Source organism: Phocoena sinus, chromosome 19 (genome assembly GCF_008692025.1).
Source record: "Phocoena sinus isolate mPhoSin1 chromosome 19, mPhoSin1.pri, whole genome shotgun sequence".
NCBI classification, from domain to species: Eukaryota; Metazoa; Chordata; class Mammalia; order Artiodactyla; family Phocoenidae; genus Phocoena; species Phocoena sinus.
This window is the reverse complement of record NC_045781.1, coordinates 2,211,006-2,235,605: the sequence shown is the minus strand read 5'-3', so window position 1 is coordinate 2,235,605 and position 24,600 is coordinate 2,211,006. Positions and strand designations below refer to the sequence as shown.

At 49.5% G+C, this 24,600-nt stretch overlaps 2 protein-coding genes across 17 annotated transcripts in view; one reads left to right on the top strand and one right to left on the bottom strand.

The window, feature by feature from the left end:
• ZNF470 (zinc finger protein 470) overlaps window positions 1–24,600 on the bottom strand; it is a 77,834-nt gene that overhangs the window by 21,833 nt on the left and 31,401 nt on the right. For 4 of the 14 annotated variants that reach the window (XM_032612534.1, XM_032612546.1, XM_032612541.1 and 1 more), the window contains 3 exons: window positions 24,134–24,202; window positions 17,778–17,904; window positions 8,588–10,716 (listed from right to left, as the gene is read on the bottom strand). In XM_032612534.1, the coding sequence (XP_032468425.1) occupies window positions 9,281–10,716; window positions 17,778–17,904; window positions 24,134–24,202 (1,632 nt within the window). In that variant the 3' untranslated portion in view covers window positions 8,588–9,280. Of the gene's footprint in view, window positions 1–4,540; window positions 5,422–5,441; window positions 7,704–8,587; window positions 10,717–17,777; window positions 17,905–24,133; window positions 24,203–24,352; window positions 24,496–24,600 lie in introns of those variants that run through there. The other 10 variants (XM_032612549.1, XM_032612550.1, XR_004346859.1 and 7 more) reach the window with 9 other exon arrangements.
• Window positions 175–4,079, top strand: LOC116743719 (zinc finger protein 436-like). Of its 3 annotated transcripts, none has more exons than XM_032612597.1 (3): window positions 175–461; window positions 1,652–1,778; window positions 2,145–4,079. In XM_032612597.1, the coding sequence occupies exon 3, from the start codon at window positions 2,633–2,635 to the stop codon at window positions 3,308–3,310; it is 678 nt and encodes a 225-aa protein (XP_032468488.1). In that variant the 5' UTR covers window positions 175–461; window positions 1,652–1,778; window positions 2,145–2,632; the 3' UTR covers window positions 3,311–4,079. The 3 variants fall into 3 exon arrangements, with proteins under 3 accessions (XP_032468488.1, XP_032468489.1, XP_032468487.1); XM_032612596.1 differs by lacking the exon at window positions 175–461 and adding an exon at window positions 576–807 and having other exon boundaries at window positions 2,145–3,334; XM_032612598.1 differs by lacking the exon at window positions 1,652–1,778 and having other exon boundaries at window positions 2,145–3,334.

Genomic DNA, 24,600 nt, shown 5'->3' with positions numbered 1-24,600 from the left:
TCCCCTAACTCCTCCTCCCTCCTTCCTTTTCCCCCTCCCCTCCCACTCTCTCCAAGCCTCTCTCCAACTCCCCGCTCCCCACTAATCCCTCTTCTCCTCCCACCTCTCAGTCCCGGCCCACTCCGATGGGCGCGCGGAGGAGTCTGGGAACGCGGGGTGGGTGTGGCCTCACGCGGCGCGGGGGCGGGGCGGGAGCAGCCGAGCCGCGCAGGCGCAGACCGCGCTCTCGCTGGCCATATTGCGATCAGAACCCCACAGCGGCCCCGCCGGGTTTTTGTCGACGGGGAGGACCATGCACCCTGGATCGAGGGAGGGACCCCGGAGGGGGCTCTGAATCCCTGCCCCGCCCCTGCGTGCCTCAGTTTCCCCGCCTGGACAGTGGGTGCGAGGACCCCACCTGTAGCCGAGGTGCTCCGCGGGGCTCCATCCGCCGGATCTGCTCCGTTCTCGCTACTGTTTAGGTAATAGTAACGGCCCCGCCGCCGCTGGCAGTCACGGAACGTTGATTTCCTCAGTGCCGGGCGTTGAGCTGAGTGCTCAGTGCTTAGTCAGCTAAGCTGAGTGCTTAGCTGAATACTCACTCCGCGCCCCGCAGAGGGTGCCCCGCTCCAGCAGTGCCAGCGTCGCCCGCCCGGAGGTCGTCAGAGATGCAGATTCTCGGGGCCCCTCTCCCGGGAAGACCGACCCAGATTCCCTGGGTGTGTCCCCCGGGGCCGTGGCCTCCTAAGCTTTCCCGGTGATGCTGATGCTGATGAAGTGAGAGAGACGCCCTTTCAGCTCGTTAAACCCTTGCAGTAGCTTGATCCGGTACGCACTGTGACTTCCCCATAACTGAGGCACCGAAAAGACTCCCCACCCCACCCCCTCGCACCATCACCACCAGGGGGTTATTAAGTGCGACTTAATAACCACACTTAGGAAGCTCCGTGTCCGGCACCATTCTAGGGCTCTTTATCTGTATTGACTCACTTAATTCTCACAACCCTATAAAGTAGGGGTATTATGTCCCTCACCTTACACAGGAGGAAACAGAGGTTAAGTGACCTGGCCAGGAACACACAACTAGGATGTGGCAGAGCCGAGACTGGAAGCCAGGCAGTCTGGATCCAGAGTCTGGTCTCTGTCAGAACAGTGCTCTCCAGGGTGGGGCGTCTGCCAGGCCATGCAGTGGGGTGCAGCCAGAGAATGTTAGAGCTTGTGTTCCTGGGTCGTTTCAGTCCTAACATATAGTGATTCAACTTTACTCCTTAATTCAAAGATCCGTTTTTTTTCATAGTTTAATATCTCCGAAATTAGGATGTGTCTTACCACTGACGGTATATTGTGGTTTATTTGGCAGATTCTTTTTTTTCCTTAGTGAGATAAAATCATGTTTTCTTTCAACCTATGGTCTCTTGGAGTAAATGAAATACGGTTTTTACTAGAGTACATGTATATACATATATACGGTATTTGGTGTAGTTACGTGTATTAATGTAATTATGGTATTTCATGTGAGCATGTACTAATAGACCTTATTATATACATGTATTCTGTGCTGGGGGAGCGGGATATTCCCTGGGAGGACCCACTGAGGCCAGGGCCTTGCCCCACCTCCCTGGCTCCTCCAGCCCTGCCGGCCTGGTTGAACCAGACATCTTTGCTGTCACAGGAGTTGGTGACATTCAAAGATGTGGCCGTGAACTTCACACAGGAGGAGTGGCAGCAGCTGGAGCCGGCTCAGAGGGGCCTGTACAAGGATGTGATGCTTGAGAACTTCCAGAACTTGAGCTCCCTGGGTAAAACGGGGGGTTCTGGGGAGGGCCCTATTCCTAGTTCATAGGTGGCCCCTTCTCGCTGTGTCCTCACAAGGAGGAAGGGGTGAGAGAGATCTCACTAATCCCATTTGTGAGTACTCTGCCTTTATGACCTAATCACCTCCCAACCACCTAATGCCATCACCTGGGGATTAGGATTTGCACATATGAATTTGCAGGGGGGGCACATATACTCTGTTCATCGCACACACACACTAGACCTCATTCTAGAGCCCTTGGCAAGTACTTGAGGAGGCTTCTCTTTGCTTTCCCAGCCCCCAGCCCTCACCCCTTCCAGCTCTGGGAGTAGGTGACATGGCTGACATTCGTGTTTTCCGTTTCTTTCAGAAATGGAGACTGGAGAGGAATGGCCCAGTGGAAGCTGTCCCTGCAGGAGTATCCCCTGAGCTGGACCTGGAAGATCTGGGAGGTGGCTGCCCCTGGGGCTGTGCCTCAGGAGAGGCCGGGACAGCTTCAGGAAGGGCCCCTTCAGAGCATCAGCCAGGAGACCCCCAGCCAGGAATTCCAGGAGGGAGGGGACCCCACAAGTGCGGCCCGCGGAATCCCAACTGGGAGAGCCCCTGCTGTCACTGAGAAGCCCTGTGTGCCAGGAGTGCAGGGAGGCCTCTGCACACTGCACCGAGCTGGCGCAGCACCAGCGAGTGCACGCCCTGGACAAACCCTTCGCGTGGGGCGAGTGTGGGAGACGCTCCCTCAGGAAAGCCACGCTCACGGTGCACCGGCGCGTCCACACCGGCAAGAAGCCGTTCACGTGCGCCGAGGGCGGCAAGGCCTTCTGCCAGCTTGCCAACCTCGCAGTGCACCGGCGCATCCACATGGGCGAGCGGCCCTACCGGTGTGCCGAGTGCGGCTGCGCCTTCGCGCAGAACAAGCAGCTGCTCGGGCACCGGCGCACACACACCAGCGAGTGGCCCTACAAGTGCGGTGAGTGCGGCAAGGCCTTCACCCTCATCACCAACCCGGTGGACCATCAGCGCATCCACACCAGGGAGAAGCCCTTCGTGTGTGACCTGTGCGGTAAGCGCTTCACCAAGCGCTCCTCCCTCCTCGGGCACCAGTGGGCCGCCAGAGGCGACAGGCCCCACCCGTGCAGGGTGTGCGGGAAGGCCTTGTGCAAGAAATCCGAGCGGGTCAACAACCACCGCACGCACACGGGCGAGCGGCCGTTCAAGTGCTACGAGTGTGGCAAGGCCTTCAGCCAGAAGGCGCAGCTCGTGGTGTACCGGCGCAACCACACGGGCGAGAAGCCTTTGCACTGCAAAGCCTGCGGGAGATCCTACAGCCAGAAGGGCCACCTCACCGTGCACTGGCGGACCCACACCGGAGAGAGACCCTTTGAGCGCACGGAGTGTGGCAAGACCTGCAGCCAGAAGGCGCACCTCTCTATTCACCTGCAGATCCACACGGGCGAGAAGCCCTTACCGCTGCGGCGAATGCGGGAGAAGCTTCCGGAAGGTGTCCTTCCTGCTCTAGCATCAGGCCATCCACAGTGACGAGAGGCCCTTCCAGTGTGGCGTGTGCAGCAAGGCCTTCGTGCGGAAGTCCACCCTGGTCCAGCACGGCCGAATCCACACAGGGGAGAAGCCCTACCAGTGCGGGCAGTGTGGGAAAGACTTCCGGCACCAGCCCACGCTGACGGCGCACCGGAGGATCCCCACCGGGGAGTGGCCCTATGAGTGCAAGGTGTGTGGCAAGGCCTTCAGGCGCACTGGGAACCTCACCTGCCACCAGAAGACCCACGCTGCTGCGGGAGTGCCCGCCAGGGAGCCCAGCCTTCTGCCCACTCTCCCAGATAACCTGTCACAGGTCAGGCCTGAGATGGCGGCCAAGTTTCAGCCTCCTCCCGTCATCACTTTAGAATTAACTCAGGGACGTCAAGAGATGCCCTTGGGGCTTGTGACACATTCCTGAGAATTCCCTCAGGACAGGCAACAGCTGCCGTACTTCAGCAGTGTGCGACCTGTGCAACCACACAGGGCCTGGCCCACGCTCGGTCTCACGCTCTGCAGTCACCACTTTGAAATGCTTAATAACCTCTGGACAGAAGGCCCCATATTTTCATGTTGCACCAGACTCCAAAAATTATCCCCGTTACCAGGGGAGAGATTAGATCAGGCAGGGGTTGGCAAACCGCAGCCCAGGGGCCAGACCTGCTTTCACATGGCCCCCAAGGTAAGAATGGCTTTCACACTGTAAAATAAAGTGAAGGGTTGTAAAATAAAGCGAAAAGAATATGACACAGAGCGAGCTTTTGTGGCTTGCAAAGAATACATAGTCTCTGGCCTTTTGCAGAAAAGGTTGGCCAACCCCTGCCATCAACCAACAGTTATTTGTGGAATTCCACACCCTTCCTCAGCACAGGCTGGCAAAACCCGTTTGGTCTCATGGTCCCTCTTGGTGGTTCCCTCAGGTGGGCTCCTGGGACTAAGTGGAGGAGACTGGCCGGCTCCGTTCTTTCATTTCCCTCTAGGCCTTTTTAAATATTTATTTATTTATTTATTTATTTTTGGCTGCATTGGGTCTTTGTTGCTGCACGTGGGCTCTCTCTAGTTGCAGCGAGGGGTGGCTACTCTTCGTTGTGGTGCACGGTCTTCTCATTGTGGTGGCTTTTCTTGTTGCGAAGCACGGGCTCTGGGCGTGCGGGCTTCAGCAGTTGTGGCACGTGGGCTCAGTGGTTGTGGTTCGCGGGCTCTAGAGTGCAGGCTCAGTAGTTGTGGCGCACGGGCTTAGTTGCTCCGCGGCATGTGGGATCTTCCCGGACCAGGGCTCGAACCTGTGTCACCTGCATTGGCAGGCGAATTCTTAACCACTGAGCCGCCAGGGAAGCCTTTACTGTGGCTCAGACCAGCTGCTGTCCTTGGTGCTGAACATCACCTGCGTACCTGGCACTTTACCGGGAATAAACGTGATTCTCTGTTAAATGGCTGCTTATTCACTGCAGGATCTGGCGTCTCTGCCAGAAAGGTTTGTCCAGTGGGAGCTTGTTGTAGCTCACTCACTGTATTCGTTTGCTCCGGCTGCCATGGCAAAAGACCACAGACAGGGCAGTGGGCTTGAATGGCAGAAATCTATTTTCTCACCGTCTGGGATCTGGGTGTGAGCAGGGTTGATTTCTCCTAAGGCCTCTCTCCTTGGCTTGCAGATGGCGGCCCTCTTGTGGCCTCTTCACATGGCTGTCCCTCTGCCCGTGTGCGGCCTGGCATCTCTCTCTCTCTTCTTAGGACACCAGTCATTGGATTAGGGCCCACTCATGTGACCTCACAGAACCCTAATTATCCCTTTAAAGGCCCTATCTCCAAATGCAGTCACATTTTGAAGTTACTGGGTGTTAGGATTTCAATATATGAATTTGGGCAGAACACATGCAATCTATAACATCCTTAAATGGCTAGAAACTTAGCCTTTTGCAACTGTAGCTGCTGTCTACATGTTACTGGAAAGCATGAGCACCCACCTTGCATTTTGGGTGGCAGGGGGAGACAGCAACCCCCGACACTCCTCACTTTCCTTCCTTCCTGGTGCAGAGTTAGTCCTGGGACGCAGCTGTCCTGCCAGAAACCGCATTTCCCACTTGCATCCAGGAAGGGGCATGGACCACTCCTCCCTGTGGAAGGTGAGGAGAGGGATGTGTCCAGAAAAGGCCGGGCCTTTGCCACCTGCCCTTTCCCCATCCGCCCCCTGGATGCCAACCCCAGAGTGTTTCCAGAAGCGGTGAGCTGAAGGTAGTAGAGGGAGTGTGGACCCCCGAGTCACCCTGTGGAGATCCTCCTAAGATTGGCTGCAAGGAATTAGGCCCCAGGTCTTTGGGGTTTGTTGCTGCATTTCGTCCATGCTGACCCAGCTCTGTGACCTCACCATCACCTCCACCCTGTGTGGGGGGTCAGGCATCACCTCCATTGAACAGACAAGGAGGCACCGAGCAAGCTCAGGTTGACCACTGGGTGAGTGGCAGTACCAGTGGTTGAGCCCAGGATCCCCTGACCCCAGAGCCCACTTGATCACTCCTCCACTCTGCAGGGGCTGCAGACCAGGGGTCCAATCTGTTTCTTGCCCCAGATGTCGTTGGTGTGGCCTGCTTGGGCCTGGCCCAAGTAGCATTTCTGAAATATGGGAATTTGGTGCTGTTTAGGAAACGGAAACATTGCACATAAAAGCTTTCAGCTCCAAGATCTTGAGCAAAGCATTAGTACTCTGAGCTTCAGTTTCCTCAGCTGAAAAACCAGGATAATAATAGCATTCTAGATAGTACTTATTAATATTTTATTTGACTGTTGATAATAGAGCACTGTATTTATTATTTACTATTAATTAATGATAACAATAGAGCACTATTATCAATAGTAAAATAATAAGATATTATTAAGGTTATGGATGAGGCATACATTAGACAATAAGCCTGCTTGACTCAAAGCACTTTATGTTCACAAGAATCCCATCCAGTATGTCGGGGGCTCATAAATCTGTGATTTGAGAGAGGATGGTCTGCACCTCTCCTGAAATTCGAAAACTTCCAGGAGATTCCTGGCCATCACCACCTTCTGGATCTGTGTCCAGGCCCTCAGTGAATAATACTGGACGGTGACCACGGGCCTCTGATAACTCTCCAGGGCTTGTCTCTGTCCAAGGTCTGTTACCTGCATCCCGTCCTGACCTACCAGGGACTGGGTGGCGCTGAGATAAGAGGGTGCTCCCACACCCCTCCTCCCCGTCCTTTCCCATTTGATGAGAGGACTGGGCCAGGTGTGGAAAGGTCTAGCAGGGAGAGGCTGAGTGTCCCATCTCATGAGTAGGAGGTGATGGGAGGGAAGCACAGGAGGAGGGTGGCGACATGGCTGCTAGGCCAAACCGTCAGAGACCCCGACTCTTAGCTCCTACTGGGAGGCCTAGAAGGTTGCCAAGCTCCATGTGCTCGTTTTATTGAAAGACCATGTCTCACGCTCCTGCCTGACTGCACGATCTGCCTGGACAGGTCCTCAGGGTGCAGCCTGAGGCATGGTTGTCTCCACTTCATCCTGGAAACACCCCTGGACGACACCTCCCAGCCTCCATGTAGGCCTGAGGGGAGGCAGCTGTCAAAGGCGTGGGAGACAGTGGGAGACACTGGGCCACTTCCGGTCCTGTGCTAAGGTGTTGGTCAGACTTACCTCCTCCAGGCTGCCTCCCCTGACCTGCCGCTGGAACGCTCATGGCGGCTGGCAGCCAGCTCTGACCAGCCCTGTGTCCTCAGGGGTGGATGGGATGTAGGTCCTAAGTGACCACAAGAAGTGCGACTGGGTGGAATTTTTGGTCTGAGACTGAGAGAGAAGCGAGGGAGCAGGAGAGAGGCAGAGAGGCTGGGGGTTCTGTTGTCTGAGGCTCTGTGTTGCCAGGACCTGCAGCTTAGCCTGCCCCTGACTATCCTATCAATCGACTTCGGAGATGCCCACAACCCCCTTTTTAAAGCAGAGGGAACCGAAGCACAGAGGGTTAGAAGGAACTCACTCGCTCACAGCTGGGGCTCACCTTCGATCCATCCAAGGCTCACACTTGCCCTGTGCGTCACAGTCACTCACCCGGCCACCCCTGCCCCGCCCCCCAAGCAGGAAACCTGATCACACGACATCTGTTCTTGCCAACGGGAATGGGGGCATGGCGACGAAAGCTGGTGCAAACAGATGTGACCCGGAGCCTCTCAGTCTCTCTGGGCCCTGCCCCCATCCCGTGGTCAAGAGAGCACAGAGGACAGCCAGGACCGGAGGCTCTCGTGGTGACCGAGGCAATGAGAAGGCGCCCCAAAGAAAATGTCATGTGCAGCAGGACCTCACTGTCACAACAAAAGCCAGAGAGGCCATCCGATGACGCTGGGGCCGGCTTCTCCGTGTCATCCCACTTCTCCCCGACTGTGACCTGGGCAGAATGGACCCCACGCCCACGTCAAGGGTGGACAGTGGTTTCAGGCCGATCTGGGCAGTCACTCTCATTCACTCCCCTTCCACAGCTCCTATTTCAAGGATGAGGGCAAGACCCATATCTAAGCCAATCAGCACATGGCACTTCTCTGATCAGAACTATCAGCCCTGGTGAGTCCAGCGGAATGAAGCCTAGGGCTTTTTTGCCAATGACTGGAGGAGGTCTGTCTCCATCTGCACGAGACTGAGGAAGTGTGTCAAGAGGAGCTGCTGGAAACCACCATGAAACCACAAGGGAAGCCAGCCTGAGGACGAGGCCAGTGCGTGAAGGGAGAGCCAGCAGACCACGGGGAGGCAGAGCTGTGGTTCTGACGCACCGTGCATCTGGATCAAGCCCACCCTGATGCCTGCACCCTGACATTCAAAAACTGTCCATGTTTCTACATGGCTGTTTTTCCTACCTACAACACGAAGTGTGCTTACTGATATAAGTGGTTGCTTAAAATGAATTATTCTTTGTGCACCCCGGCGTCAGGAAGTGTGGGACATTCAGACACGCCAGGACATTTGCGACCAGTAGCACAGAACATTAAAATAAAAAGGTGGTGGAAAAGGTCCCAGAGAGGGGAGACTGGGGGAACTCTATGTGTACACAAAGCTTCAGGTCAGCCTTAGGAGACTCCAAGTTTAACTGCAAAAAATAACGATGTAAAGAGACTCAGATGCGCAGCTTATTGAATCCGGTTAAGTATTTTAACCTGAATATCAAGCCTGTCGTTACTCGCTCCCCTGCCCTCTCCCACAAGCACTGAAACCAACTTTGACAGCACACCTGTTACCTGTATCTTTCTCACCTGATGACTGTTTAAGATGACACTGGTCTCCCTTCATGAAAAGTTTTATTAAAAAAAAAATTTAACGGACCACTATGAGAAACTTTGGCAGCCAAACCCGTTACTGTTATTGCTAACTCTGAAAAAAAATTTTTTTCCTCTCACGAACTTGCCAACTTCTACCGCTTATTAGCCTGGGGGGAGGAGGCTTCCAGTACGGTTTAGGGAGACTGCAGGGGGGCTGGGATATGGAAGGACGACGAAGGGTCCCCCTCTAGCTCTTCCCCATAGAGGAAACTCACAGACAACCTATGTCTGGACTAGACCGAGGGTGTGTGTGACAAGGGGAAAAACGTCCCCACGCTCTTATCAAGTCCTGCACGCCTCTCCCCAACTTTACTATCGGAACGGAGACCGACCGGAGGCTCCATCTCAGCGCCTAAAATGTACTGAGCGCTTGGTCTGGAACCCTGACGCGCTCCGTTCCTGGCACTCCCGTGAGTTACCAGCCACAGCCAACCTTGCAACGTTCCCAAGTACACTGGGCACGGAGGAACTTGGCTTCCGGCTCGGTGGTGTGGACGCCCGGCCGGGAAGGAGCGCGTGGGAACCAAGACCCCCACAATTCCTAAGAGCCGCGGGGCTGCGCCACCCTGGGCCCCCACTTGAGAACTCCCAGAGAGCCGACGGCCCGTGCTAAGGACGCCGCCCACCTGGTGTAGACTGGGGCGCCCCAAGCTCCCTAGGTGTGGATCCTCAGGTGCCGCGTGAGGTTGGTGTTCCGGCTGAAGGTTTTCCCGCACTCGCCGCACCTGTAGGGCTTCTCCCCGGTGTGGATCCTCTGGTGAACCGTGAGCGAGGAGTTCTTGATGAAGGCCTTGCCGCACTGCGCGCACCGGTACGGCTTCTCGCCCGTGTGGATGCGCTGGTGTTCGATGAGGTAGGCGCTCTGGCTGAAGGCCTTCCCGCACTCGCCGCACGCGTAGGGCTTCTCGCCGGTGTGGCCCATCTGGTGTACCACCAGGGACGAGCGGCCCGTGAAGTGCTTCTTGCAGATGTAGCACGCGTATGGCTTCTCGCCGGTGTGGATGCGCTGGTGCTGGGTCAGAGCGGAGTTCTTGCTAAAGGCCTTGCCGCACTGGCCGCACTCGAAAGGCTTCACCCCGATGTGCAGCCTCTGGTGCTGGATCAGGTAGGCGCTCTGGCTGAAGGCCTTGCCGCACTCGCCGCACGCGTACGGCTTCTCGCCCGTGTGGTTGCGCCGGTGCAGCGTCAGCGACGAGCTCTTGTTGAAGGCGCGGCCGCAGTCCCCGCACGCGTACGGCTTCTCGCCCGTGTGCGTGCGCTGATGCTCCGTCAGGTGCATGTTCTGGCTGAAGGCGCGCCCGCACTCGCCGCACACGTACGGCCTCTCACCCGTGTGCGTGCGCTGGTGCACGATCAGGTGCATGTTCTGGCGGAAGGCCTTGCCGCACTCCCCGCACGCGTACGGCTTCTCGCCCGTGTGGACCCGCTCGTGCTGGGCGAGGGAGGAGGTCTTCCGGAAAGCTTTCCCGCACACGCCGCACGCGTACGGCTTCTCGCCGGTGTGCGTGCGCTGGTGCACGATGAGGTTCATGCTCTGGCTGAAGGCGCGGCCGCAGTCGCCGCACGCGTACGGCTTCTCGCCCGTGTGGACCCGCTGGTGGATGGTCAGCGACGACCGTTCCAGAAAGTGCTTCCCACACACGTCGCACTGGAAGGGCTTCTCCCCGGTGTGGATGCGCTGGTGTTTCACCAGCGACGAGCTGCGGCCAAAAGCCTTGCCACACTCGCTGCAGTCGTAGGATTTCTTCTCCACGTCCGGTCTGGAGGGTTTACCAAGGTCCGAGTTACCTGCGAGGTTCTTGCCCCGCATGGCAAACGGGTGGATCCCTGCTTCACTCGGACCCCCCGACCTGGGTGGCGCCGTGGTGGGGCTCTGGTTAACGAACGCCAGCAATTCACGACATTCGGGGTCCGACTCCCGGGAGATTTCCAGCCGCCCCGGGCAGGTCCTAGCGCTTCCCCGCCGCGACTCCACCCTGTCACCCTGCGTCCGCGCTCCGTCCACGGCTGAACCCCAGGCCCCGGATGGTTTGTCTTCCGAAATCTCTTCCTTCAGGTCCGGTTCTTTCATTTCAGGTCTCATTTCCAAGTCTGGCGGGGGAGGAGGAGAGGAGAAGAAATGTACGCGGTTAATGCTGGGTGGAAGTAATTTCCCAAGCGGGGGTGGGTAAACGACAGGGCACGGATGGAGAAGCTAAGAGCAAAGCAATGCGCTGACGACACACGTGGTTTCAGAAGGCAGAACCAACCTAGGAAGTGAGCGGAGAACTAGAGAGCTCGGAGGAGACACACAAGTTGGGCTGAGAGGGGGCGGGTCAGAAAGGCTCTCGCAAACCTGAGTGAGGAGTTTCTGCAATGGATTCCTCCCCTCCAAGGTCCATCCTGAATATCCCCAACCGGTCATGCTTCTCAGAGCATCGATTTTGTATTAGAAATGATACAAATACAGCTGACGTTTACGTCGCGTGCAGGTTACCCCGTCTTTCCGGGCCCCGGCCCAGCTCCATCCCGCCCTCCCCAGCCCCGTAGGCCTCACTCCCCTCCTCCACTGCCCAGTCGTGGAGCGCAGGTATCCCCGTGGGGCTGGCTCCAGACCTCTCCTGTTTGCACATCCATCCCTTCCTGGTCACCAAGCGAAGTCTCCAGTCCCCTCCCACGTGTATCCTGTTCATTTCTGTTTCCTGTCTGAGGTCCGGACTCTGTATCATGGACCTAATGGCTTCATTCCCAACATTTAAAAGTTGTGAGATCTTACACAAAAATGTCACGAAAAGTGTGACGATATGACCACACAAAGCCTTTATTCCTATGAGGCGATAAAAAGCAGGAGTGGAGCAGCAGCTGTTCCCGACCCCTCATTTAACCCCCACCTGGCCCCACCAACACTTGAGTTTGAGACCCCCCCCTCCCCTAAGTCATGTCATGCCTTCATGGCCCCGCCAAGGGAGTCTGGACTTCTATATAGTATCTTCTATATAGTGATGCCTCCCAAATGTATGCCCCCCACCCAGACCTGCTGAGTTCTGCTGAGGACTATTCAGAAGCCTCCTGTGTCCCCCTTGGGTATGGCAAACCCGTTTAACAGGAAACTTGTGATTTTGGAACCCTCACCCCCACCCCAAATGATAAAAAAAAGAAAGAAAGGCTCATCAAAGAGATGTAGCAACATAGTCAGACACAGAAGGACACTCATATGAGGTCCCCAGAGGAGTCAAATTTATAGAGACAGAAAGTAGACGGTGGGTCCCAGGGGCTGGGGGAGGAGGGAACGGGCAGTGTTTACTGGGGACCAGGTTGGGGAAGATGAAAAGGCCTCTGGAGATGGATGGTGGTGATAGTTGCACAACAATTTGAATGTACTCAATACCACTGAACTGTACACATAAAAAAGGGCTAAAATGGTAAAATTTGTGTTATATGTATTTTACCATCATTTTAAAAAGTGTTTTAAAAATAAAGATGTAGCAGTCTTTTTTTTTTTTTTTTTTTAGCAGTCATTTTTGATTCGCCTCTTCCCTCCCATCATCCAGGCTGTTCAGTGCCACTGGATGGGCAAAGCAGCTTGAGCCAGACCAAATCTCTCCACCAACACAGCCAACCATCGAGTCAGGCACCGCAGGTTTCCTGCCTACACCCTCTGCCCTCTACAAGGCGCTGTCCACTCAGTGGTAGGGATCTTCTCAGGCAGGCCAAGCCCTCCAGCATCACCCCAGCACACTGAGAATCAGGGCCAAGACCTTCCCTCCTGGGCCCTTGGGCAGACAGAGCCAGCCTGGATCCTGCCGACCACGCCGGACTGACGCACCTTCCTTTTCTTCAGGCACACTTGCCCTGCAGTTCCCTTTTTACCCCCGTGTCTGTGCTGAGCTCTTCCTGCCTTGGGCCTTTGCACCTGCTGGCTCCTTGATACTCCTTGCGTGCTCATCCTCAGGCCTCAGTTAGCATTTATCCTCCATCCTACGGTGGAAAGGAAGATCTCTCTTGCTATCCTCTTGCCTGCTTCCTAGTGATCGTTCGTTATGGCCCGTGGCGACTTGTCTTTGTCCCTTGATCTGTCTACTACCAGCCCCTGCCCCGCAGTGGAAAGTGAGCTCCAGGAGGGCAAGACCCTGGCCTGTGCCTGGTTAGTTACAGGATCTGGCACACAGAAGGTAAACATGCACTGCACACTTGCAATGTGCCCAGTACGGGGCTGAGCAATTGGCACAGATCATTCCGTGTGGTCCCCACGACCATGTAGTTATGTTTGAGATTATACATAGGAAACAAGCTCTGAGAATTAATTCACTTACTCGAGGTCACACAGCATACTAGAGGCAGAGCTGAGATTGAAGCCTATGACCACAGAGCCACGGGCCCTGGTCAGTCACTGTTTCGCTGTGTTCTTATGCTTTCCCATGCCAGAGCAAAGGATTTGAGAAATACTTGAGAGTGATCATGGCTTAGTGACCCTGGGGTGTAGCGTGACGCCCAGATGTTAGGGCAGATGGAGGCATGGGGCATGAAGGCCCCGTGGCATGGGTGGGGGTGACTTCTCAGTAGGAGGAGGAAAGGAAGGCTGATGGTGGATTTGGTTTGGGGTGCGTGGGGTCTGAGACGTGCTGGGGACATACACTGGCCTGAGCCTGCAGAGATGGGAGGCAGCAGAGTCTCGGTTGTGAATACAGTTGGAAGTCTTCTGGAATAAATATGAGAGCTGGAGGGAGCATGCCAGCAAAATCCCAGAGTTAAGGGGCAGTTAAAAGGAGGCGGCCTCCCTTTCAGGGATTAAAACCCTTCAGGAGATGTGGCAACATGGATGGACCTGGAGAATATCATATTTAGTGAAGTAAGACAGAGAAAGACAAATATTATATGAAATCACTTATATATGGAATCTAAAAAATAATACGAATGAATCTGTATAAAACACAGACACAGAAAACAAACATATGGTTACCAAAGGGGAAAGGAGGGGAGGGATAAATTAGGAGATCGGGATTAACAGATACACACTACTATACATAAGCTAGATAAGCAACAAGGATATATTATATAGCACAGGGAGCTACATTCAATACCTTGTAATAACCTATAATAGAAAAGAATCTAGGGCTTCCCTGGTGGCGCAGTGGTTGAGAATCTGCCTGCCAACGCAGGGGACATGGGTTCGAGCCCTGGTCTGGGAAGATCCCACATGCAGCGGAGCAGCTGGCCCCATGAGCCACAATTACTGAGCCTGCGTGTCTGGAGCCTGTGCTCTGCAGCGGGGGGCCGCGATAGTGAGAGGCCCACGTACCGCGATGAGGAGTGGCCCCCACTTGCCGCAACTAGAGAAAGCCCTCACACAGAAACGAAGACCCAACACAGTCAAAAATAAATAAATAAAATAAATAAATAAAAAATTTAAAAAAAAAAAAAGAAAAGAATCTAAAAATACATACGTGTATATAACTGAATCACTTTGCTGTACACCTGAAACTAACACACTATTGTAAATCAACTCTACTTCAATTAAAAAAAAAACACACAAACACCCTTCATGAGAGATGATTTGCAAAAAAGCAAACATCAGCTCTTACTCGTGAAAAGGTATGCAAACACAGCTCAACGTCAGCCAAATTAAAAGGACCCTGCCATATGGCTTTTCACCAATCAGATCAGCAAGGAGCAAAGCATTTGATGATGTGTGGCTGGTGACAGTGTGTGGACATGGGCCTTCTTGCCCACGGTCAAGGGAAATGTTAACAGGACAACGTCTGCAGAGGCCATTTCGGCAACAAGCTACAAACATCCAAAATGTTATTCATTCCTTTTGGTCTAAATGTGGATTTTTTTTCATGGTACTAGATTTCTTGTCCTTTATAGTTTCTTTTCCCATATTATGTATTTCCACAATTGCTTCTGATCACAAAGTAATTCACACTTGTTATTAAAACATCAAACATCAAAAAATAACATAAAATGGAAGTCTCCTGCAATCTCACCATCTAACAGTTTGATGTATATTTTTAGAATTTTCTCCCAGTGCATACTTTAAAAAAATATGCACAACACACCCTGTATGCACACACACATACGAACACACACTGTTGTTGTTGTTTTTCTGAAATGTGGCCAAGATAGAGTAACAAAGATAAGATTTCCCTCCAGCCTACAGCCTAAAGCAATGGGAGGAAGAGAGGACAAAATATATAAAGCAAAGGTTTTCAAGACACTGGACATGAGTCAACAAAGTGCAGTGATTCCTGAGACATAGGACTCAACAGTGGCAGGCCCTACGACCACCCAACTTACTCGCAGGAAAGTTCGCAGGCCACAGCACAGGAGGGGGAACTGAGGTGAAGCCCCGCAGACTCCCTGAGTCGAGGAGATGGAATTGAGAGACGGAGGCAGGTGGAGTTCACAAAACAGAGTACTGGACAGGAAAGTGTGGAGAGTGGGCTCTGGAGACAGGCAAGGTCCTCCCTCCAGGACTTGGGTTACTGATCAGAACACTCATATACAGAAACTACCCAAGGCTGGAGAAAACCACCCGAAAGGAATTGCAAACAGTACCCAGAGCCGAAGCAGGGCTGGGAACACTGCCTCCTCACACCAGCCATGTAACTCGCACCATATAATTCATGGGGCGTTGGGCAGAACACTCAGAAGGGTCTTGTGGAGATTAAGTCGTCCTAGACTGAACACAAGCCACAAAGGCAAAAATGAAAGCAGGTCAAATGACGTGGTATTGGTGTCAAGACAGACAAATAGATGGATGAAACAGAACAGAGTCCAGAATTAGACCCACACATACATGAACAGCTGATTTTTGACAAAAGTGCAAAGGCAATTCAGTGGAAATTTTTCAGTGGAAATATTCAGTCTTTTCAACACATGGCGGAACAACAGGACATCTATTTGACAAAAAAAAGTGAACTTGAATTAACATTTTGCATCATTAGAAAAATTAACTCTAAGGGGATCATAGAACAAAATATGAAACCTAAAACTATACAACATACAGAAGAAAACCTTTGTGGCTTTGAGATAGGCAAAGATTTCTAAAATCTGACACCAAAAGCATGATCCCTAAGGAAAATAATTTATCAATTGGACTTCAAATTAAAAACTTCTCTTCAAACAAATGATGCTGGGGAACCTGGATAGCCACATTCAAAGGAGTGACATTAGACCCCTTTTTAACATCATTCACAAAAATTAACTCAAAGTGAACCAAAGATGTACATGAAGAGCTACAACTGTTAAACTCTTAGAAGAAAACACAGGAGTAAATTTTCATGGCCTTGGTTGGTCAATGGTTTCTGAGATACGATACCAAAAGCACAAGCAACAACAACAAAATAAATAAATTGAACACATGAAAATTAAAAATGTTTGTGTTTCAAATGATGCCATCAAAAAAGAGAGAAGTCTACCCACAGAATGGGACAAAATATTTGCAAAGCATCTACCCGATAAAGGACTTATGTCAATAATAATAATTAATAAACATATAAAGAACTCTCAAAACTCAATAATAAGGAAACGAACAACCCAACTAAATAAAACAGGCAAAAGACTTGAACAGATATTTCACTGAAGAGAATATACATGTGGCAAGTAAGCACATGGAAAGATTCTCAATATCAAATGAAAACTACGATATGATAAGACTACACACCAATGAGAAAGGCTGAAATGAAAAAGATTGAGCATACTGAGATTTGGCAAGCACATGGAGCAGCTGAAACTCCCACTCACTGCTGGTGGAAATGTCAAATGTTACAACTGCTTTGGAAAAAAGTTTGGAGTCTCTTTAAAAGTTAGATATACACCTCATATCTGAGCCAACCATTCTACTCACCGGTGTTTACTCAAGAGAAAGGAAAGCATATGCCTACAGAAAAACTTGTACACGCACGTTCACAGCAGCTTTATTTGTAATAGTCCAGAATTGGAAACAACCCAAATGTTCATCAACAAGTGAATGGATAAACAAATTGTGGTCTATCCATAGGCAGAATGGTATTCAGCAATAAAAAGATGTGAACTATTGATACATACAACAACATGGGTGAACCTCAAAATCATCATGCCAAGTGAAAGAAGTCAGACCAAAAAGAGACTACATGCTGTATGACTCCATGTATATAAAATTCTAGAATATGCAAATTAAACCACAGTGACATAAGGCAGACCAGTGGTTGCCTGGGGATGGAGGGTGGGTACGGGGAGGGAAGGGAGATATTACCCAGGGGCATGAGAAACTCTTCGGGGTAATGGATATGTTCATTATCTGGATCATGGTGATGGTTTCCTGGATGTGTACAGATGTTGAAATACACTGAATTATTCTTTAAATATGTGCAGTTAATTATAGGTCAATTATACTTCCACAAAAGCTGTTGAAGAAATGGGACCATACTCTAGCTCTGAAAGTTAGTGTTTCAACAACACACCAAGGGACATCATTCCATGTCAGTGCCTACAAAGAGTGCTCATCTTTGAAAAGCATGGTTTCCATCATATGGCTACACCTTGATATGTTAGTCAGTCTTGTACATGTGGGCATAGTCTTGTACATGTGGGCATTTAGGTCATTTCTATTTTTCTTCCTAAGGAAAACTTTGTACACATATAGAAAGATTTCTAAAGGGTAGATCCCTAAAAATGGAATTGTTCAAAATTTGGCTGATAATGCCAAACTGTCCTCCAAAAGAGTTGTCCCAACATTATACTCCTAAAAGGACAGAGTCCCTTTCCCGATACCTTCATAATGCAGGCTATTATTCTTTTTCATTTCTGTGTACCTCATGAGCAAAAACTGTATTTCTTTGACTATTAGTAAGATTTAAAAATCTTTTATAAAGCGTGATTCCATGTATTTCCACATTTATGAACTTCCAGCTATAAGTCTGGCCATCATTCAGTCTTTTTCTTATTTATTCCTAGGAGCTCTTTACATAATTATAATCCTTTGACTGTTATCCATGTGGTAAATATTATTACCCATTTCATCATCTGTCAACTTTATTCTTAGCTTTGAGTGATTTAAACTTTCTACGTAGTCAAATCTGTCAGTGATTTAAGCTTTCTACATAGTCAAATCTGTCAATCTTTTTTCTTATCTCTCTGTAGTCCTCACGTGACAGGCTGATGGTAAGTTACTCAGCGAAGCTGCCCCTTACCCAGTGAGACCAGGTTCTGGAGGTTCTCTAGCATCACATCTCTGTACAGGTCCTTCTGGGAAGGTTCCAGCTGCTGCCACTCCTCCTGGGTGAAGTCCACAGTCACATCCCTGAACGTCACTGACTCCTGTAAGAGGAAACCCACAACCACTCACCACAGGGCCCTCCTTACAGAGGTCTGGAAGAATGGCCAGAAAAGCCAAGAGGATTTCGGGAAGGCACACAGGATGTATCTGAAGTGATTTCAACAAGGACCAGCCACTCAGTTATCTTGGTGCCTCATTATTTGGGGATGGTCCTCTGACAGAGAAATAAAACAAATATGAGGCTGTTTAGAGCAGAAAGTCACAGATTTGAGAGACAGAGAAGGAATCAAACGCAAAATGATCATAACCCAGTGAATCAACACATTCATTAGAAGCCCAACAAAGGCAGAAACCTAGATGGAACCCAGTAGTTCACCAAAGATTCCTGAGCCCCTACAAAGCTGCAGGCACTGAGCAAGGTGCGGGATACAGACACAGAAGGTTTAAGAACTAGTTCCTCAAAGGAGGGGCAGACGAAAACACCTGTAACTGACCCACAATCTGGTCAATACTGTCATGAAGGTATGAACAAAATTCTCCAGGCTCCTGAGCAACAGCAGCTTTAGGGGGCGTCCGGGAAGACTTCAGAAAGGTGACACTGAGTTTAGGCTGGGGGAAGGATCAGTGGTCAGGTCCTTGGGGGGAGATTCCAGAGGGAGGAAGAGCTTGGGTCAAGACATGAGGCTTAAAAGGCAGATTAGACCATTGAGGAATCGTGAGAAGTTCATGTGGTGGAAGCATAAGAGACTTTCCAGCTGATGCTGTAAGCCCTGGGGATGAAATGAATGTGGCTTAGCAGGGAGAGATGATGATGATGATGGTGATGGTGGTGGTGGTGGTGGTGGTGGTGGTGATGGTGGTGATGATGATGGTGATGATGGTGATGATGGTGGTGATGGTGATGATGATGGTGATGGTGGTGATGGTGGTGGTACTGACAATGGTTGTGGTGATGATGATGGTGATGACAATGATGTTGTCAATTGTAGGTCACAACACCTATCACTCCATAGGCAGTTGCTATGTACCAGGTATTATTCTAAGGATTTGTTATAGGTTGAATTATGCTTCCTCTCCTCCAAATCCATGTGTTGAAGTCCTACTCCCAGCACCTCAGAATGGGACCTTATTTGGAATTAGGGCCACTGGTTAAGATGAGGTCATATTGGGGTAGGTGGGCCCTAATCCAATATGACTGGTGTCCTTATAAATAGAGGAAATTTGAACACAGAGACATGCACACATGGAAAATACCATGTGAAAACAAGCCAAGAACTACTGGGAGCTGAGAGAGAGGCCTGAAATTGATTCTTCTCTAGACCGTTCAGAAAGAAGGGTGGTTTTCCACATATTTGGTTTTGACCCCCTACTCTAAACAATGTATTTGCAGAAGTTGTTTTCATTATTATTATTTAAAGTGCTCAAAGGAAAATTCCTGGAAATCATGTATGTTTACTTTTTATTTAGATTTGTCATTTACAGGGACGTGGGCAGGTTTTAATGTTTTCCTAACCACGTTGGTGATTTAGGTGGATTCTGGAAACTCTGAGTTTTTGTTCTGTAGTTAATTTTTTTTTTTTTGCGGTACGCGGGTCTCTCACTGCTGTGGCCTCTCCCGTCGTGGAGCACAGGCTCCGGACGCGCAGGCTCAGCGGCCATGGCTCACGGGCCCAGCCGCTCCGCGGCATGTGGGATCTTCCCGGACCGGGGCATGAACCCTTGTCCCCTGTATCAGCAGGCAGACTCTCAACCACTGCGCCACCAGGGAAGCCCTGTAGTTAATTTTTATTAAAAAATGTATTACTTGGAAAAAAAAATCAAGGTGTTGGCCCAGCCAACACCTTGATTTTTGACTTCCAGCCTCCAGAACTGTGAGAAAATATATTTCTGTTGTTTAAGCCTCTCTGTGGTACTTTGTTATGGCAGCTCTAGCAAACCAATACATCCGTCTTGCTCTCTACTATTTCCCCAGTGTTTAGTACAATGCCTGGCATATAGTAGGCACTCAATGAATAGTTCTTGAATGAATAAATGGGTCAGTAAGGATGGTGTAAGGATTAAATGAGTTAATCCATGTTTGACACTCAGAACAGTGCACAGCATACAGCAGGTGCTTAATTACCATCAGCTACTATTATTGCCATCCACATCCACAGGTCCTTGGCTCTCCCCAGTGCTCTGAGCCCCCGACACGAGAACCGTGAACCCTGGCTCACCCTCCCTGAGAGGAGGCCTCACCTCCTGGCCAGTCCTATCATGGCCCCCATGTGCCTGCCCAGAGGCTTTGGGCTCATGCTGGCCTCCTCTGCCTCGTGGGTCACTACTGTTTGATGAGGAAGCAGTACAAGGCAGTGGTTGAGAGTGTGGGCTCAGGAGCCTGGAAGCCTGCAATGAAATCCTGGCTCTACCCTCAATGGCTGTCTTTTCCTTGAGCAAGTGCCTTAACCTCTCTGAACTTCATTTGTTCATAATAAAAATGTCCCCCTCTGTAGTTGTCATGGGGGTTGAATGCGGTAATGCATATATGGTTCCAGCACAGTGTCTGGTATGGCTGGAGTAAGTTCTCGATGAATGTCAACTATTACATTTGATTGATTTTGACATTTCACATATGCATCTTATATATATACTTATTATTAGTAGTAGTTATTATTATTTAACATTTATTTATTTTGGCCAGGCTGGGTCCTAGTCATGGCATGCAGGATCTTCGTTGCAGCATGTTTAGTTGAGGCATGCAGGATCTTTAGTTGTGGCATGCGGACTCTTAGTTGCGGCATGTGTGTGGGATCTAGTTCCCCAGTAGTAATTATTATTATATGATATTATTATTTGATTCTTTGGCCCATACATCCTTTGGCCAGTCCTGCTAATAATTCCTTTTTTAAAAAAAGCCACTTTGGGCTTCCCTGGTGGCGCAGTGGTTGAGAGTCCACCCGCGGATGCAGGGGGTACAGGTTCGTGCCCCGGTCCGGGAGGATCCCACGTGCCGCAGAGCGGCTGGGCCCGTGAGCCATGGCTGCTGGGCCTGCGCGTCCGGAGCCTGTGCTCCACGGCGGGAGGGGCCGCAGCAGTGAGAGGCCTGCGTACCACAAAAAAAAAAAAGCCACTTTACTGAGGTATGATTGACATATCAAAGCTGTACATATTTAATTAATACAACTTGATTAAGTCTGGAAAGTATGCACCCATGAAACATTATCATAATCGAGGCCATAAGCTATCCATCACCTCCAAAAGTTTCCTGCTGCCCCCTCTATCTTTTTATTTATTTTAATTTTTAAAAATATTGTAGTTCCTTCAGAGAGTCTTCTCTAAGAATGCCCCACATCAGTGAACTCACTCAATAAATAACATATTTACTGAGTAGGCTCCATGCGCTGCTCTGGGGGCTGGGCTGGGAGGGGTGCACTAAAAACAAAATGGACAGTCCTGGAAGTGTCAGAGCTGACACCTTACAGCAAAGGATGCTGAAGGGCAGGCAGCAGGGGCCGCCCTCCTCTGGAGGGTTGGAAAGACTTCCCCAGAAGTATGGTTTAGCCCCAAATGCACCAAACCTGAGTGCTTTGTGTGTGCATGTCTGAGGCCACTCATTCTCGTGCTTCGTCTGTTTTGGTTTCCTGTCTACTGGCACAAACCAATTTGCCACAAGGAAAACCTCCCCAAATTCCAAAGAGCTGAAATCAGATAGGCTCTATTTCTTGAAAATCAGAATATATTTGCGCTAGATGTAATTAAGAAGAAAACACTTAAATAAAAAATCCCAACCATACCAAAATAAAAATAATCAACAAGTCCTTCTAAATTAAGTAGGAAAAAGAAGAAATCAAGATGATAATCACAGACAAGTTAAAAATGAAGACATCATGGTGCAGAGTTGCTTTGGAAAATAGTCCGACAGTTCCTTAGACAGTTACACAGAGTTATATTAGGACCCAGCAATTCCTAAGTATACGCCCAAGAGAATTGAGAACTCCTAAGTATACGCCCAAGAGAATTGAGAACACATGTCCAAACTAATGTCTGAACTGCAGCATTCCTAATAACCAAAAACTGGAAACAGCCCAAATGTCCATCAACCAATGAATGGATAAATAACATGTGGTCTAACCACACAGTGGAATATTATTCAGTCATGAAAATGAATGAAGCACTGACACATGCTAAAACATGGATGAATCTCAGAAAAATTATGCTAAAAGAACCAGACACAAAAGACCATATATCATATGATTTCATTTATATGAAATGTCCAGGATAGGCAAATCCAGAGACAAAAAGTAAATGAGTGGTTGCCAGCGGTTGGGGGTCAAGAGAGGAAATGGGAGTGAGTGCCATTGGGTACACACTTCCATTTGGGATGATGAAAATGTTCTAAAATTGACTGTGGTGATGGTTGCACAACTCTGAATATACCGTAAGCCAATGAATTGTACACTCTGTGGTATGTGGGGTATATCTTAATACAGGTGTTAAATAAATAAAGGCATGACAAACCAAAACTCACAGGTAAGTGAAATGACACATTTAGACATTAAAATAAATTCTAGGTGGATTCAGAAGTTCACTGTTAACATCCAAACGATAAATAGAAAAAAAGGAAGAAAAACAGATGATGTGTGACCTGTGGATGGAGAAACCCTTTTATAGTTTAAATGGAAGACACCAGAGGAGGAGAGACAGACTCGATTTTAAAAATATGAAATGCTTTTGGACTTAAATATAAAATAAGAAACGAAAAGTAAAGCTGGGAAGTATATTTGCCACAAATATTTCCATACACACACACTTCTTTAAAATCTTCAAGAATACTAAGATTCCTGGAGACTGGTAAAGCACAAGATAGATCATTTAACCCCCTGCAGAAAAGGCTAATAAACATTTTCTAAAAATGAAGCCTCACTAATATACATACAATGCTATTCGGAAAAGATTTTGTGACACCATTTGTCACCTATCATGCTCAAAGTTTATACCATTTGTCACATATCCATTTATCATTTATATCCAACTTGCACAATAAATACCCGACAGCCATAAATAACTAGGGACAAATAAATATCAAACAATAGGGGAACCATTAAGTAAGCCAGGTATGGCCCCAAGATAAAATTTCTATGGAGTCATTAAAATGGATGTTACCAAGGAGTTTTTAACAATGCAGAGAAATGCTCAGGATGAAACCTTCGATGAAGAAGGATATAAAAATTGCTCAGCTGGGGTGATTCTTATTTTTGCAAAAAACATGTATCCAGGGAGAGAAGGACACACAACATTTGAGGGTGGTTATTTCTAGGATGAGATCAAGGGTCATTCTGATCCTCTTCACTATGCTCTTCTGGATTTTCTAAGCTTTTTGTAATGATCATGGCATTTCCTTATTTATCAGGAATTTTCTTTTACTTTTACAATAGATTATTTACAGCATTGAAAAATGATTTTTTAAAAAGTCAAACTCACCAATACCAGATGGACATTTAGACACACTGATTATGCAGCCAAAACAAGTGATGTCTGTAGTTTTCAAAGGCTGGGGAAATCCTAATGATTAATGTGGGATGGAAAAAAAAAATCTTCCAAGATAAAAATGGCAGAGCCAATACTGGGTCAATTTTTAAAAATAATCATCAGAGAAGGAAGCCAATAAATGAATACACAAATAATCCACATGATTATCTCTGGGTAGAGGCACTATGGGTGAATTATTATTGTCTTACCTACAGGTTACTGGATTTTCCCTATTTTCTATAAAGAACATTTATATATTTATTATTATGAAATATTTCTGGCATAAAAGCAAGCTTAGAGAAAAATTCAATACACAGCTATATATGTACCACCCGTTAAAACATCATAACACATTACAGTGGGAGCCGGGGATGCCAGCCGTGTGCCCTCCCCATGGGCGCCCTCCCTCCCCCAATGTAACTGCTGTCTGAAATGTGTGGGCCTTGTTCCAGTGAGTCTTGTACACATTTAAACCACCACTTTCCGGGTGCCCTCCTGTGTCTCCTGAGGGCCCTCAGGGCAGAACCAGTCACTCCCCAGCTGCCCTGTCCTCCTTGGTTGACAAAAGTCAATGTCAGGGACAGGCAAGAGAGAGGCTCCTGGGCCTGGAGGGGGCAGAGTGGACAGGAGCATCACCCCTGAGCACTGCTGTCCTTCCTCAGAGTAGACAGAACCCCCAGGAGGTGGGGACATGGGCCCTGGATGGGGCTGGGGGTCAGAGGGACATCCCTCTGGAAAGGAGAGGGAGGCAACATGACTCACCAGGGCCTCATCAGTCAGCAGCTGGGCGGCCATCCCTCCACTGCCCACGGTGACCAGGAACGGTGGGCTCTGGTCAGGGGGGAAAGAGAGGGAGGCACGGTGAGAGGCCAGGCCTAGGCCCACCTCACAATGCACACAGGACAGACACACACATGCCCACAGAGGGGCAGGAGACAGGAACACGCACATACATTAACAGTGAACATTCAGGGTGCTTACCGCCTGCAAAGCACTAGACCAACGCCTCTCACTTAATCCTCCTAACACTCCTGCAAGGTGGGCACTATTTCCACCGACCCCATTTCACCATATAGTTTCACTTATATGTGGAATCTAAATTACGACACAAATGAGCTTATCTATGAAACAGAACCAGACTCACAGACATAGAGAACAGACTTGTGGTTGCCAAGGGAGAGGGAAGGATTGGAAGTTTGGGGTTAGCAGATGCAAACTATTACATGTAG

What these genes read in the sequence shown, in the direction of transcription:
- LOC116743719 (XM_032612597.1), top strand. Translation starts at nt 2,633, where the DNA reads ATGGGCGAGCGGCCCTACCGGTGTGCCGAGTGCGGCTGCGCCTTCGCG.